Here is a 14,705-nt window from a genome sequence, read left to right as displayed (position 1 = left end):
TGGCCTAAACCGTGTTACGTCATAATTGGCCCATTCTTAAACTCTTATATTCTTTCTGTGCTTTGTTATGTCACAAAAGTGCTAAGCTTCGCCTGCATGTTAAACTCTTGACCTTTCACCTACTTTCCCAGTTGTTACGTCATTAGTTGATGTGTTAAAAGGTTAATTGGGTTCAATTCCATTGCTAATGCGTCGCATCTGACAATGAATCGCGTGCGATACAATCAGTAAAATGTGTTTTATTATACCAAGTTGCTACTTGCTTTTCTGCGCTTTTATTAGATAATGTTTAGATATTTGCAGCGCCCAACAAATAACATCCTGATTAAAATTGTCAATTGTTGTATTTGGTCAAAATTAAGTTCCACAATGTTTTATTTGAATGCTATAACGTGTGTTTAACACTAGCACCTTGCACTTAATTGATTACGCTGTGTATAAAACATTATGCTTCAATATATTAAACTTATATATATATGCTGTGTATTTGTTAATTACTTACTTACAAATTAAACTTTAGAAAGGTTACGTTAACATAGGAAGAAACACAATTGAAATCTTTATTTCAAAAAAATGTAAAATGACATACAAAATTAACTTCAAATAAATAACAATTAAACAGAACAAATTAGTTTGCCGTCGTCCTACTAGTGGACGCATTATTTTAGAAACAAAATCGCTAGAGGCAGCAAAGATTCATATAGGCGCATTTTCTTGAAATGGAAAGCCGACTTGCTTCGAATGTTTGCTTGAGATGGGAAATCCAAAGATTATCTTGTCAAATCTATGCTTGTTCGTATGCTGCTTATGCCAGCGGTCAGTTGGAGGTTATTACGCACACGGTGGCGTGGTGTAGCTTTTATTTAGCTAGTTAAACTCTGGGCACACTACACTCGGATCTGTAATATAGCTTGTTCATGCACTGCAAAGCCGAAAAGGTCCAGTAGATCGACATAATCTTGATTAGGACGTTTCGATACGAACTTGTATCATTCTTCAGTTAGTGTTTAATTAAGTTTTAACACTTTTAAGACCTTTTGGGCTTTGCAGACCTTTTTGGTCACAAACTATTTATTACTTAATTGAAACTATAGTTTTGCAAAAAAGGCCATGTTTCTTGCCTTAAGATTATTTGTAAGTTTTAGTTTTGTAACTTCACAAAACTACAAAGTATTCAGTCAATGTGTGATTGTATTGGTTGAGATTATTGAACAGAAAATTCAACAGCACTAATGAGAACGAACGAAAGAAAATCAATGAAACTAATCAAAGTGTTGATTGCATTCGAGAAAAACGGTTGAAAAAGGCGCAAACGACCTTGAAAGTCCGAAGGTCACTTCTTCCCTCGGCGCTAATCACGTGACAACTCCCAGGGGGCGCCATTGATTAAAGGTTTATATAAAAGGGGGAGCGATTGAAATAAAGTAAAGTACATAACGAAGTGGAACAGCTGCTAAGCACGCCACAAAAGATTATGCTGAGCTGCTTTTCATTGTGAACTCTTGTGCTGGACTCGGCGTTTCTGTAAAGAACAAGTTTAAATTATTTATGAAGCGACTCCATTTTAAACCCAGATTAAATGAAAGCTGTTTCTCTAGAGCTGGTTTGGCTTTTATGCGTTCAAACATTTCAGTTAAAAGTATTCAGTTGTAATTGCGTTGTCTCTTGCTTGCAGTTACTAGTTTTACAATACTTGCAATAAATGAGTATTAGGTTTTTCTTTTGCAAATAATTTGCAAAAACAAGTTACTGCTCAATTATACTTTAAATCTTTCATGAAGTTATTATTTATATAAAGTGTATTAAGTAGCAGTAAGATTTTGTAAATCCTGAGCAATTTGTAAATTTATTTTGTTGAAAAAAAGCCAGATTATTACTAATAAAGTACGGTTTAAAAATGTTTAAAAAATATATCGTTTTGGGGATTAATCTGTATTTTTTAAATTGCTACCAACCCAATTCTTATTGTAATTTTTTTATTTACAAATGCAAACTTTACCTCCTCAGTTGATTGTTTAATTGTTGATTGAATTGAAATCAACGATGCCAGGAAGCAAAAACAGCGATTCCGGTGAGGACCAGGGCCGCGTGGCCGCATTTTGCACCGATCTCGGCGAAAAATGGGCCGCCTTCCGCAAGTTTTTGTGGGACCCACAGGAAAAGACGGTTCTCGGACGAGGCGGAAAAAGCTGGGGTAAGAACATTCACATTATTTTTGTGTTAATTTAAATTGTGTTAGATGTATAAGTTGTATCACTTTAAAAATTGGCCAATTGCAAAGTTTTTAAAGAGTAAATTTTATTGGGACCCTGGGCGCTGATCTAGAATCCTACCACAGTGCACATTATTTGGGTTAGGGTGGAAAAAGTATTAATTTTAAATAATGAATTAGTATCACTAAACCCACCCACACCCATACTCGCACCCTACCCAAAAACATTTTGCGTTGATTTAATAATTGTGGTAGGATTCTAGACCAACGCCGGCACCCGATTTTGCCATATATATATATATATACCTGTTAACCCCAATTTTTGGCATGTAACCATAAGATTTAGTAGATATGTGTCCTTCTGGCGCTGGTACCTACCACTTTTTACAGTAACGAAATGTGTTTTCAAAATTCAAATTGCAAGAAATAAATATAATAATAATACTTACCCTACCCAAACCCAAATAATGTAAGCAATATAAACCCCTGTAAACAACCCAGGTAGGATTCTAGACCAGTGTTCAAAAATAAATTGTTATTCTCTGTTCACTGCGGAAAGTACCGCCATTACATCCGCAAGATTTTAAAATGAAATTAATCGAGTGTGCACCTAGGGTTTTCATATGTTATAAAGTTTGTATGCTTTTTAAACTTAAATGCCAGTTACCCAAATTTTTGTACCCACAAGAGAGATCTTCCACACTTTATACTGCTAAATCAATAAACAAACATTTAGTGTTTCATGTATGAGTTATGTCACTTATGTACAAAGTTGCTTTTTTGACATCTATAATGTAGGTTTCATTTTACGAGCTGTTAGGTTTTCAATTTACTGTTAAAAATATTGGAAAACAAAAACGCAAAGTACAATTAAAATTACCAATATTATATTAAATAATTTAATATACTTGGGAAAACACAAATATAAAACAATTGTCTTAATGTTTTATTAAACTGCAGTAAAAGGACAAAGGAGATTAACTCTTTTTTTAATATTTCATCACATTGTTTAAAGTAGGTCACATATGTTGTGCCAGCTGCCAGCAGTGACCTACAATCTGCTGTGTCCCACTTTACACTAATCACACACTGTAAGTCCCAAAGCAGCCAGTCATGTAGAAAATCACACTTGGCTTGCACATGGCTGAGCAATTAGGAGATTTTAAATATTTGGTCTTAAGTTTTACATTTTATTTTTGCTATTTAAAAACGGTTGAAAATTGAGTATAATTTCTAAAGCCATTGGACGATCTGTACTGCCACGCGTTGCAGAACAATTAATTTGATTGAATCATATTTTATTTATTTTTAGCTTACAACTAGCATTATTCAATATTATTCAATGCTAGTTGTAGATTAGGCTATAAAACGTAGATAATAGCTTTTAAAAGCAACCATTTAACAATAAATAGGCTTCGGGGGAATTTTTTTTTGTAAAAAAAAAAGAAACAAAATATAAATTTTTGTGTATCCAGGTTTTTGTAAAAAAAACTGAGGCTACTCGCGTACCACCTAAAAAACCTTCTGTACCACTAGTGATATGCGTACCACAGGTTTGGATATAGTGGTTGTAAAATCACTGGTTTGTTGCTCGTGTTTCCCTGACAAAAGTCGCATGAATATATACGACTTACCAAATGATTATGCTCTGGACATCAGGGTCTCATCGTTTCTCCATCTTTTGGTTGCTTAACTTTTCGTCAACTGCAACAAAAAAAATATGATGCTTTTGATGCTACTTGTTATTGAAACATAAAATAAAGCAATAATAAATAGTATATGGAAAACTTGATGTTATATTTAGGTTGCTGTAATGTCCTACTAGAGACATATAAATGCAATAAAAAATGATTTTTTTAAATAGTGTCTATACAATGATTTAGCTGCCAGAAATCCCTGTGCAACATAAAGTCAGGCGTCAAAAAGTCCATTCATAATAAAAAAGAGAAATGTGACACGTTTTGACTGTTCAAAGCATTTATTCTATGTTTGACAAATGTGTGAAACCCAGTCTACACTTGAAGCACCTTAATTGGGTAGAAATCAATAGCATGGCGCATATAGCAGCACCAAATGGCAATATTGTAAACACACAATTGTTATGTTATGTTGTTGCTCAATTTAGTCATAAATTATTTGTATGTGTCTGGTATTGTGTGACGTCATAAACACAATTGTGTGGTGTTTGTTACACAATAGTAGCGTTTAGTTGCCTTTCGTTTTTTGGAATTATTTGCTAAAACAACTTTTTGCGCAACGTTCAGCCTTAAAAAAATAATTACTTTTTAAAAAAAATATTTTTTTAAACATGAAGTTAATGTAATGGGGAAAAAACGCAAGTGTACTTTTGTTGTAACTCCTAAAATTCACTTGGGAAATATCTTCACCTCATTTTTTCGCAAGAAATCTCCGGTAACTTTCCACCACGCGGTAGTCACGTGATCGCACGCTCCACTGATTTGGGCGTTACCACCGCCGCTAGTCTCGTAGCAGCCGCACCGGCGCGAACGCGTTTCCAGGAAATTTGCGGCAAGAAACTGGAGACTTATTAACTGTAACCTAAAAGTAGGAAATGATTACTAAGTTGGATATTCCAACCTCAAAGCTGGATTTTAAAAAATTAAATCGTTTGGCGATATTTATATAAAAAAAACATTTATTCAAAAGTAAAACATGATACACAATTCAAATGCTGCCGGTTTGCAAATTACGTTTTTTTTATTAATTCTTTCTATAATAAACTCAGCTTTTTCAGCCGTTTTTTCCGAATTTTAATTTTTTGGCATTTTCTTTAAGCAAACAATTATCTTTAAAATTTTAAAGCAAACTTACTTCATTCAGTTGAAATAATTGTTCAATAAAAAAATTGTTGGGATTATAACAATCGTATTACTACTACAATAGGCTGAACCAACAGAAAAGTAAACTTACCCTTAATCGCTCAGCATCCGTGCTTTCTTGTATTTGCTCGCCCATTCAGTGTTATTCATCCACCTGCGAATAAAGTGATTGATGCGGCGCTAAACTAACTTAAACACCGAACTTAGGACCAAAAAACTTCATATACAATTTTACATCCTCCAAATTTAAAAAAAGATTTTCCTCACACCAATAAAATGTATATTCTATACACAAATGTAATAAACCTCGAATGCAGCAATATTTAGAAGATTTGCTAACTTTTGCGATTTTCATTTGTATTTTACCGAATATTAATAACACCAAACATCCTATTTCTAATAAAATTCGTATTTAAACACCCGCATTACGACTGCAGCTTGTTTTTATACAAAGTACATTAACTTACCCAAATTGCGTTGCATCCTTGCATTTGTCGAAGCTCGCATTTCACTGAAGAAGCAACTCTTATTAATCTTCGTCGCTTCCGCCGTAACTTTCCACCAATCACAGCGCTTCGTCGCCCCACGTGACCGGTCGTGACGTCATACACGCCACTGTTGAGTTACAAAGTTGACTTCGACGAGTCTGTCTGTGTGAAGCAAAGTTACTGCAAATGTAGAATTCGCCTTAGATTCGGATTTAAGTCAATTTTGTACGGTTATTGGAGAAATAGCCAGCTCTATTGTTAGAGAACAACCGCTTATTATTAAGCTTTCGAAGTTAGCTTCGGGCGTTTTGTAGCGAGTGCCGACTTAGATCGGATAAGATCGCTATAAAGTCTTGCGTTTCTGAGGAATCTAGTAAATTACTGGCTTTTCAAAAATTGGAAAGAGCGTTTTGAATGTTTTAATTCTTTTTGAATATTGCAATTTTACTAGAGTTCACTTACCTGAGTAATAATCAAAACTTTGCTGCTACAGAATTTGGTCGACGCGACATTCTTCTTAGATGTTATTACGTTTCCCACATCTTTATTACTCTTCTGTGACAGAAAGTAACAGAAGTGTTTTAGCATAGACTTTTCTGCTTTTGAAAAACAAACTGCAAAAGTACAAAATTATGTTACTTTAAAAGACGACTTAAAAAAAAAATTAAACGATCGAATTACTGTTCACTAGCTGGTTTATATTTTCACAAAACTTAGAAAACGTAAAACTTGCGCGCTTGCCAATGTCACGGTTGAATAAACACGCCGCCTGTATTTTTCCAAGTTGAGATCATATTTGTTTAATTCTGCCGTAAAATCGGTGAAAAGCAGTGAAAGTTACGACTAACATTGGAACGACCTGATCTCGGACACAATGCACAAAGCCCCGAAGCTATTGTGACGTAGTATGGTGACGTAACACCAGCTTACTCCTGCCTGATTTGTGCGCAAGAGTCATTATGCGTTCTTAGTGTCAGCTAGAAGGAGATTATTTAAGTTGAAGTTGCGAAATTGCGAATTTTAAGCGAGCGGATTGCAGGAAAATATTTTTACGATATATTTACGGGGTATATTTCTATTTCGAAACTATTGGAAGGTTTCTGCTTGTAACACACTGCTCGGCTGGCGTTTATAAACAATAAAACTCTAAAATCTTCGCTTCATACTTGGTTTACACCAGAAGAGCGACTTCTATCAATTAATAAAACTCTCAGATTTAAAAACCAGGATCAGACATTTGTTTAAAAGAAATATATATTCCGCTGTACTTTCTGACCGCACACCTTCTTATTTTATTCTCGTAAGGGTTTTCGGTTTATCTTACAAATGCGCTGGCCAGCTATTTGCTGACAAGTAACTTTTACCTCCTAGCAGTTGTTTAATGTTGTAATCATGACTAGGGAGTTTTAACAAGTCACGTACACCCTTGCTAGAATCTTTCAATGCTGGTTCTGTTAGTTTGGGCCCAAATCCATCTTTTCGGTTTTCCTGGTTTTACTCTGGTTTTTAAATCTGAGAGTTTTATTAATTGATAGAAATCGCTCTTCTGGTGTAAACTAAGTATGACTGAAGTTTCTAAAAAATCTCGCTAATTTTAGTTGAAAGTAAACAACATTTTTTTTGCAAAAAGAGCTCAAACTAAAACCTATTTCTACGTTGGTTGTTGCCGACGCGTTGTTCGACAAACGCTTGCGCTAAAAATACTGCGATAGTTTTTATGTTAACGCCCCTTTATAACCCACACGTTAAAAACGTTTTTAGAATAATCTTGTTTAAACAGAACGTTCCACACCTTCATAAACCTTTCAACTCCAGCTCTTCTGCTTTTAATTTGTTTCCAAGTAACACTTGAACTTTAAAAAAATCGTTTTCTTCTTTAATATCGCCTGCGCGTTATAAGTTAAAAATCCGACAGACGCAATAAAACACGTGGTAAAATAGCCTTTTGATTCGAACTGAACCGTCCCAACTAAGGCCACACTTTTTCCACTAACTTTACTTTTAAATTCCAACTAAATTTTGCTTCTGTGAAATCGGGGAATCCCCTTATTCCTGGTCGCTCTACAAGCCAAGCGTTCATCCATTATTGCGTAACAATGCCCCAAACCCGCCCGAGCAACGAACAACCTTCAACTGACCTTCAAATACCGCCAAACGTGGCATTAACTGAATTTCGAGACCGATGCTTTTGTGACGTCACAGATGCAATCGCGCGTTTTTAATCTCGATTGTGGATGAATCTAGATTAGAAAAGCGATTAAATAATAAATGCGACCCATTAGTAGATTAATTTCCAATCCTTATTAACCTCAATGTCGCTCTATAAAGGCAAGTGTTTTGCGATGGCAGCCACATTTGTTGCTAGCTTTGTATTGAGATGTTAAAAGATTTGTTGAGTCTTTAGCATTAGGAAGGTTCTAGCGCCGAATTGCATTGCATCATTGATTTCTGCCAAGTCAGCTATTTCCTTGCAACCTTTTACGTTTTGTTTCTTCTAAGAATGGCAGCGTTTTGCGTTTATAAAGGTTGTTCAGTGTTTGGCCATTTGTGGCTAATTCTGAATCCGTAAGCTTGATTCGTTGGTGTATAACGAATATTTGATAAACTCGCGTTATACTGGGGTTGTGGCTAACTGGGGTTTATGTGTACATTGCAATGTTAAAAACCGGGATTTTATTCTTGATTTTTTTAGCGTCCAGCCTTCGCATCACTGCTTTTCGTCAAATCAGCCTTTTTCTGTGCGCCGCGTTATTAGTCATTGCGCACTTTTTATACGTATCCTCAATCCTTTCAACCTTGCATTGGCGTAAAAGGCTTGTTTGTCCGCTGTTCCTTGCTTTAAGTTGGGTGGACTCTATTTGGAGCAATAGCTTTCTATGGAGTTTGAAACGTTAAAGCTTCGTGTTGACTAGTTGCCGCAAATTTAGCTTTTTTAAAACGTCTTTCGTCGGATGCGCTACTTGCAACTAGCATAATACATTATATGCATTATAGCACACCGTACTGACCTAGCTTATAATGGAGCTCTTGTAATGTAGGCAGCATAGGTTTTTGGGCGCTGGTCTAGAATCCTACCACATTATTAAATCAACGCACAATACTTGGTTTGGGTTGTCGGTTAATGTTTCGGTGTGTTTGGGTCAAGTATTATTATATTAATAAAATCAATATTGCAACCCAAATAATGTGCAGTGTGGTGGAGTTCCAGACCAGCGCAGGATTTTGTAAGCAAGGTACAACCATAGGGTGTCATGTTTCCTTATAAAAGCTTTTTGCAAGTCAGCATTTTGTTGTAACTTCATCCCATGCTTTTGTGAGCTTACCTTCAGAGCTTGGTCCACTAATGGCTTGGCACTTAGCGTTACAATATACGGCTGTTGGCTTGGAAGTGTAAAGCTAAAAGGTTTAATGGTGGTCTTTAACAAAAGTTATTTGGTAAAAATTATGGTTAGTTTTAAGACTATCGTCTAATGTTCAAGTTGAATTTGAATTTAAAAAGTTAAAATGGGCTTTTAGAATAATGAAAATGGTAAACGGGTTAGAATTAGAGTAGTTTAGCAGAGTATCAAGCTTCAGTGTTATGAACAGTTGTAATCTGACAAAATTATTTATATTTATAAACAAGAATTGTTGTTTATGGTAAATATAGCCGTTCAATTGCAACTGTAGGATATGATTTTGTTTTACATTGAGGTTTCTATCTTTGTTTAAATCTAAACGACTTGAAAAATAGAGATTTGATGTAAAAAATGTCAACTTTTTTTTCATATGAAGTATAAATTTAAGGTTTATTGGTGAAAGCAAAAGTTTTTAAGAATGGGTGAAAAGAAAAAGGAATCTTGGCTTGAGTCTGCTCGCAAAAATGCGATTGACTTTCGTTATTTTGTTTTGAACACCGAGGAAAAAACTGTGCTTGGACGAGATGCAAACAGCTGGGGTAAAAACAAGAAAAAAATCAATAAAATATACTTTTTTATAATTATAAACATTTAAAAAATAATAATTTGCATATTGAATAACAAAAGCACTTAACGATTCATTTTGAATGACATAAAAACACTTTCTTTCTGACAAATATCACATATTTAATGGCTAAAAGCTTTACAATTTAAAGCAAATGGTGAAAAACAAGTTATTTTTCCTATATAAACTGTTGCTACCAGGCATGGTCAAAAACAGCTCCTCTGGTAATTGTAATTGTTAACCAACGTTTCGGCAACCTATACAAGCCGCCTTCCTCTTTTTTTCCTTTCCATTTATTGTACGAGCGTTCAGTGTCAATCACCCTCACGAAGGCGGCTTGTATAGGTTGCCGAAACGTTGGTTAACAATTACAATTACCAGAGGAGCTGTTTTTGATTTATATTATTTTTCCTATGTCTACTAGAAACTACAATGTTTTATAACAACAATACAATTTATACCAAAAACCTCACCTCAGAATTGTGCGATGCGCCTACTTTTTTTATATTCAGGTCTCATTTGTTTATATTTTCAACTTATTTTTTTGGCAGGTCGTATTTTGATCTTCTACGCTTTCTACTACTCGTTCCTGGCCGCGCTCTTTGCTGCCTCCTTGAGCATCGTGTTGAGCTGCCTCGACCCATACGTACCCAGGTTCCAGACCAGACTGCAGACCCCAGGTCGGTAAATGGGGTAAATTGTGGTTTGAAAGGGTAAATCGGGAGGAGGCGAAGCAATTTAAAGCCTGCAAAATTAAATTTCTATGTAATTTTTTTGTTAATTGTAATTAAATTAATTCAATGAAAAAAGGCTTAAGGTTAATTTTTTTAAGCTTTTAATTTTAAAAAGTCTTTTGTTATTAAAGAGACGGAAGACGTTTTTTTGGTATTTTTTTTGGAACAAAATTAACTTGAAGATAAAAGAGTTTCAAGGTTGATTGATTAACTACTTTATAATTTTGTAAAACTTTGTCTACAAAATTACCTGTTGTAGGTGTGAGCATTCAGCCGCGTCAAAGCTCGTACCAGGGACTCACCTCGGACATAAAGTTCTCAGTCAGCGACCCCAAGTCCTACAAAAAGTTCACCGACCAGATGGACGAGCTGCTATACGGTGGGTGGTGTACCAAGTAGGGCTGTGCGATACGGTGTCGCGCCTTTATTACTATGAACCAGTTTGACAAACCTGTAAACCACTGGTGCTCCAGGTTCAAACTTACTTTTTTATGTACAACTTAAGCAGTATTATTTTGACGCTTGTTGGAAAATGTTACAACCAACACATTTAACAATATGCCGGAAAACATAGAAAGAAAAACATTTAATTTTGATTTGGAAAATCTGAGGGATCAAATAATAAATATTGACAAAATATTTTTTTTTTCAATTTATGGCTGAAATGCATAGCTAATTTTGAATCTGTTTGGCACCGATACCGTCCTAATATCGGACGAGTACCGATACTACCACTTAGCATCGGGTATCGGCTCCGATTGGACATCAGTGAAACCTATTGCTTTCTAAGTCAAATATTTCTAGATTATGCCAGGTATTTGCATCCATAATTAAAACTATTTTTGGCAAATTTTAAATTTAATTTTTTTTTGTTTTTCCTTGTTTTAAATTTTTTTAAATTAAATTTAAATGAGTTAAGTTTTGTTTTTCCTTTAAAACAGGTTTGTAAAATCGACTTTTTGTGTCATCCCATTTGTTTAATTTTTCAGATTACAGCGGATTCAACCAGAGTGACCCGATGAAGTGGCGAAACTGCACCAATCTGAAAGTTCTCAAATCGCAGGGCTTCACCAAAGATGAGATCAACAAGGCGTGTGTCTTCAACAAGGACGTCCTGGGGCCGTGCGGAACCGGCAAGTACGGGTACGACATCGGCAAACCCTGCCTCCTCGTCAAAGTCAACAAGGTACGCTGCTGACAGAAAATTGTTTAACTTTACTTCTCTACCATCAAGGTTATTGCAAAGTTCCAAACCTAAACGGAGGCAAATAATCTTGTGCCAAAACAGCGAACCCTTAACGACCGGCGGAGTTCACACTAAGGCACCCAAACCCCAGAGCCAGGCCCCCTGGTTGACCTATACCCTCTCCCTATAGTTTTAAGAGATATTTGGGCCTCATTCAGATGAATTTAGTTATTCCAACAGGTTTATGTCTTATCTAGACGATTTAGAAGAGTTTTGCTGTGGTTATTGCTGCTCTAAACGCTATTCTACTATATATTGCTTTTTAAGTCCTCTTGTGTGTTTTCAATATTATAAAACGATTGGTAAATGTACTGGATGTTAGAGTGTTTCTTCGACCGCAGATCATCAACTGGTTCCCGGTCGGCTTCAACGACATCTCGAAAGCTGTCGGCATGAGCGACTCGAAGGCGCCCCCTCTGGCGGATGTGCTGAACGCTCGCGGCCAACAGTTCCAGCCCTACCTCATATACGTCGCTTGTTACGGAAGGGTAAGCGTACCTTTCCCTGTGAACTGTGCTTTAAATTTGTTTTCAAGTGAAAAGTCTACTATTAGGTCAGTAAACAGTAGTCCCAACTGGCAATGCTATTAATTTGAAACGAGAAATAATAATTATAAAGTTAAATGAATGTATTGTTGCTGCCAGACGTTGCATTAAGTGCAAATTGAAGAACAATTTTACAATTCAAAAATCAAAATATCAATTCCTTGTTTCTCAAATTGGTTTGGTTTGTTTCGCATCGATTTTTGTCTAAAGCTTTATAGAAAGTTATAAATGGTAGAAACATTAAATTTTCGCATATGCCATAGGTTTGTGTCTAGGTGTATTTGAGGGGTCTGCCCAGTTAGGGGGGGTTAACTAGGGGTGAAACTCAGTAAACAAGTGTGACGTCATGTACATGCGCTTTTTGGTTCTAGACATCTTTCTAACTGAAGCAAAATCTCCTAAACAGTGCTTTCCCGGAATTTCCCTTGTAATAGTATAGGTTCGTGTTCCACTAGGCGCGGTTCTATATCACGCATATGTGTTAGTTTTGTTTGAGCCGGGACTTTAACAATCGCTGATCTATTTTGCCAAATAAGCATGTTTAATACAGTTTCTAATGAAATACAGTTTTTGCAGTTATTCTGTTGTTAAATTACATTTTTTTAATGCACAGAAAGTTCCAGGACTTTAAGAATCGCTGTTTTACACCAAAGCTCTCATACGTTTGATTTTTGTTTAATCCCGCCTTTTTTCGGTCGCAGAAAGAGCCGGACATGTTAAACCTGAACGGGGTCGCGGAGCAGGCGAGCGGGGCCACCAAGTACTACCCGGCGTCGGGGGGAATCCCCTTCAAGTACTACCCCTACTACGGCAACTTGAGGGACTCCAACTACAGGCAGCCTTACGTCGGCGTCCAGTTCACCAACGTCACCGTGAGTCGATTGCGTTGCTGTCATATATCGCCGCATTGAACAAGCATAAACAGTTAATACTGTGACGTTACACCAGCTGCTGTATTGTGACGTTGCACCGACTACTGTATTGTGACGTAACACCGGCTACTGTATTGTGACGTTGCACCAGCTACTGTATTGTGACGTTACACCTGCTGTGTTGTGACTTTGCACCGGTTACTGTATTGTGGCGTTACACCGGCTGTGTTGTGACGTTGCACCGGTTACTGTATTGTGACGTTGCACCGGTTACTGCATTGCGACGTAACACCGACTGTATTGTGACGTAACACCTGTATTATGACGCAGATGGGCGAGGACATCAACGTCGGCTGCAAGGCCTACGCGAAGAACATCGAGGACGACATGAGGATGCAGGTTGGCTACTTCAGCTTCCAGATGAAGGTCGACAAGTAACCTCCGAGCTGCTGCAACAGTTTCCCGCTCATTTCCGACCGATCGGCCTCATTCGACCAAGCCCAGCCGCGCTCATTAGTGCTTTGTGACGTCGTGTTCGATTGTTACGCACGATGCGCGCTGTTACCCACAATGCCGCAACACTTTGCGCATTTGTAATTCGTTAATTTCAACTTTTTTGAAAAATAAATTGGATTTTGGCACTAAATTAGTGTTTTTGTTTTTTGGCGAGGTAAAATAATTTACAAATGCATTATTAGTTAAAGACATGGTTTTATTTTTTTACGCCAGTAATTTTCAACCTTGTGTGGCTCACGCACCCAACTAGAATTGTCGTTCAGTATTTAACTGAAATGTCAATATAAATGGAACTGGAACAACACAATCAACTTAAAACATGCAGGAAAATGTCATTTGATATAATGTTCATAAATCGTACACAAATAGTTGTATCAAGAAGATCACCAATTGAGCAAACAACAAATTCTCACATACCTATCGGCACCATTGGGGATTCGAAATGGCACACCAGTGCGCCGCGGCACCCCGATTGAGATCCACTGCTTTTACGCTGTTTAAGTAAACAGTTCCAATATCTTCTGATTTTAAAAGCGTAAATTGTTTGGCGCTTTGAAAAGGGCGCAGCAAATTTAAAGGTTCAGAACCACTTATCTGAAGAGAGATACGTCAAATAGCTGAACAACTCAAATAGAATTGCCTGTCAAAAAACTTGGGACGTCACAAAAGTGTTCAAGGGACAATGATCAGGTTTCCAAAAACTTTCAATAGCAACTTCTATTTTGGAAAGTAGCGAACGTGAAACTCGCGCTAATCGGTTGTTGCTTGCTTTGCCAGCATCGGCCACAACTCGTTCCGCGCTTTGTCGCCACCCAGCGGCACAGCGATGCCGGGATTTATCGGAAAGAGAGACGCGAGATTTTCGATCACGTCCGGGTCGTTAGAAATGTCCTGGAAATAAGTAGACTAAAAATGCGATCACGTGACAGAATCCGCCGCTAAAGATGGAAAAATCATTTGGAACTTTAAATACGAATTTACCCGAAACGGCTTGTCAGTGGTTGCTTGCGTTTTTTGCCGCACAACTTTCTTACAATTGCGGTAGTAATATTTAGATAAAAGAGAGTTTTTTCGTCTTTAAAGCTTAAAATAAAGTTTGGATCCGTCCCTGGAAATAGTGTTTAAGATGCAACTAAGCATGTAGAAACTCGCACTTGTTTTCGCTTAACCGAAGTATTCTAAGGAAAACTAAACCGCTGGCCGAATCGAATCGTCTTACGGGCCGTATCTTGCGCAGGTCTGGTTTTGTACGACTGTTGCCGGTATGAAATTCGGGCAGTTTAGGTCCA

At 36.9% G+C, this 14,705-nt stretch overlaps 1 protein-coding gene and 1 long non-coding RNA gene across 6 annotated transcripts; one reads left to right on the top strand and one right to left on the bottom strand.

The window, feature by feature from the left end:
* Positions 1 to 749: 749 nt before the first annotated feature.
* Positions 750 to 7,001, bottom strand: LOC146141386 (uncharacterized). 4 transcript variants are annotated; one of them, XR_014498671.1, is made up of 7 exons: positions 6,003 to 7,001; positions 5,520 to 5,702; positions 5,140 to 5,206; positions 4,600 to 4,771; positions 3,847 to 3,916; positions 2,000 to 2,189; positions 750 to 1,522 (listed from the first exon to the last, which is right to left on the bottom strand). It is a non-coding gene; the product is annotated as an uncharacterized LOC146141386 (long non-coding RNA). The 4 variants fall into 4 exon arrangements; XR_014498672.1 differs by having other exon boundaries at positions 5,144 to 5,206; XR_014498669.1 differs by having other exon boundaries at positions 5,140 to 5,702.
* On the top strand, positions 1,471 to 13,540 carry LOC146141385 (sodium/potassium-transporting ATPase subunit beta-2-like). Of its 2 annotated transcripts, none has more exons than XM_083389398.1 (7): positions 1,471 to 2,194; positions 10,055 to 10,183; positions 10,497 to 10,616; positions 11,227 to 11,423; positions 11,825 to 11,971; positions 12,730 to 12,900; positions 13,231 to 13,540. In XM_083389398.1, exons 1-7 carry the CDS (start codon positions 2,044 to 2,046, stop codon positions 13,336 to 13,338), a joined length of 1,023 nt encoding a protein of 340 aa, XP_083245524.1. In that variant the 5' UTR covers positions 1,471 to 2,043; the 3' UTR covers positions 13,339 to 13,540. The 2 variants fall into 2 exon arrangements, with proteins under 2 accessions (XP_083245524.1, XP_083245525.1); XM_083389399.1 differs by lacking the exon at positions 1,471 to 2,194 and adding an exon at positions 9,291 to 9,477.
* The last annotated feature ends 1,165 nt before the right edge of the window (positions 13,541 to 14,705 follow it).

This window comes from Ascidiella aspersa, chromosome 5 (assembly GCF_963924565.1).
Source record: "Ascidiella aspersa chromosome 5, kaAscAspe10.2, whole genome shotgun sequence".
NCBI classification, from domain to species: domain Eukaryota; kingdom Metazoa; phylum Chordata; class Ascidiacea; order Phlebobranchia; family Ascidiidae; genus Ascidiella; species Ascidiella aspersa.
This window is presented reverse-complemented; position numbering and strand designations above follow the sequence as displayed.

Bases quoted from the DNA above. Each gene is read 5' to 3' on its own strand.
- LOC146141385 (XM_083389398.1), top strand. From the start codon at position 2,044: ATGCCAGGAAGCAAAAACAGCGATTCCGGTGAGGACCAGGGCCGCGTG. The intron at 2,195-10,054 runs GTAAGAACATTC...TTTTTTTGGCAG, and splicing joins ACGAGGCGGAAAAAGCTGGG to GTCGTATTTTGATCTTCTAC. The intron at 10,617-11,226 runs GTGGGTGGTGTA...TTAATTTTTCAG, and splicing joins GATGGACGAGCTGCTATACG to ATTACAGCGGATTCAACCAG.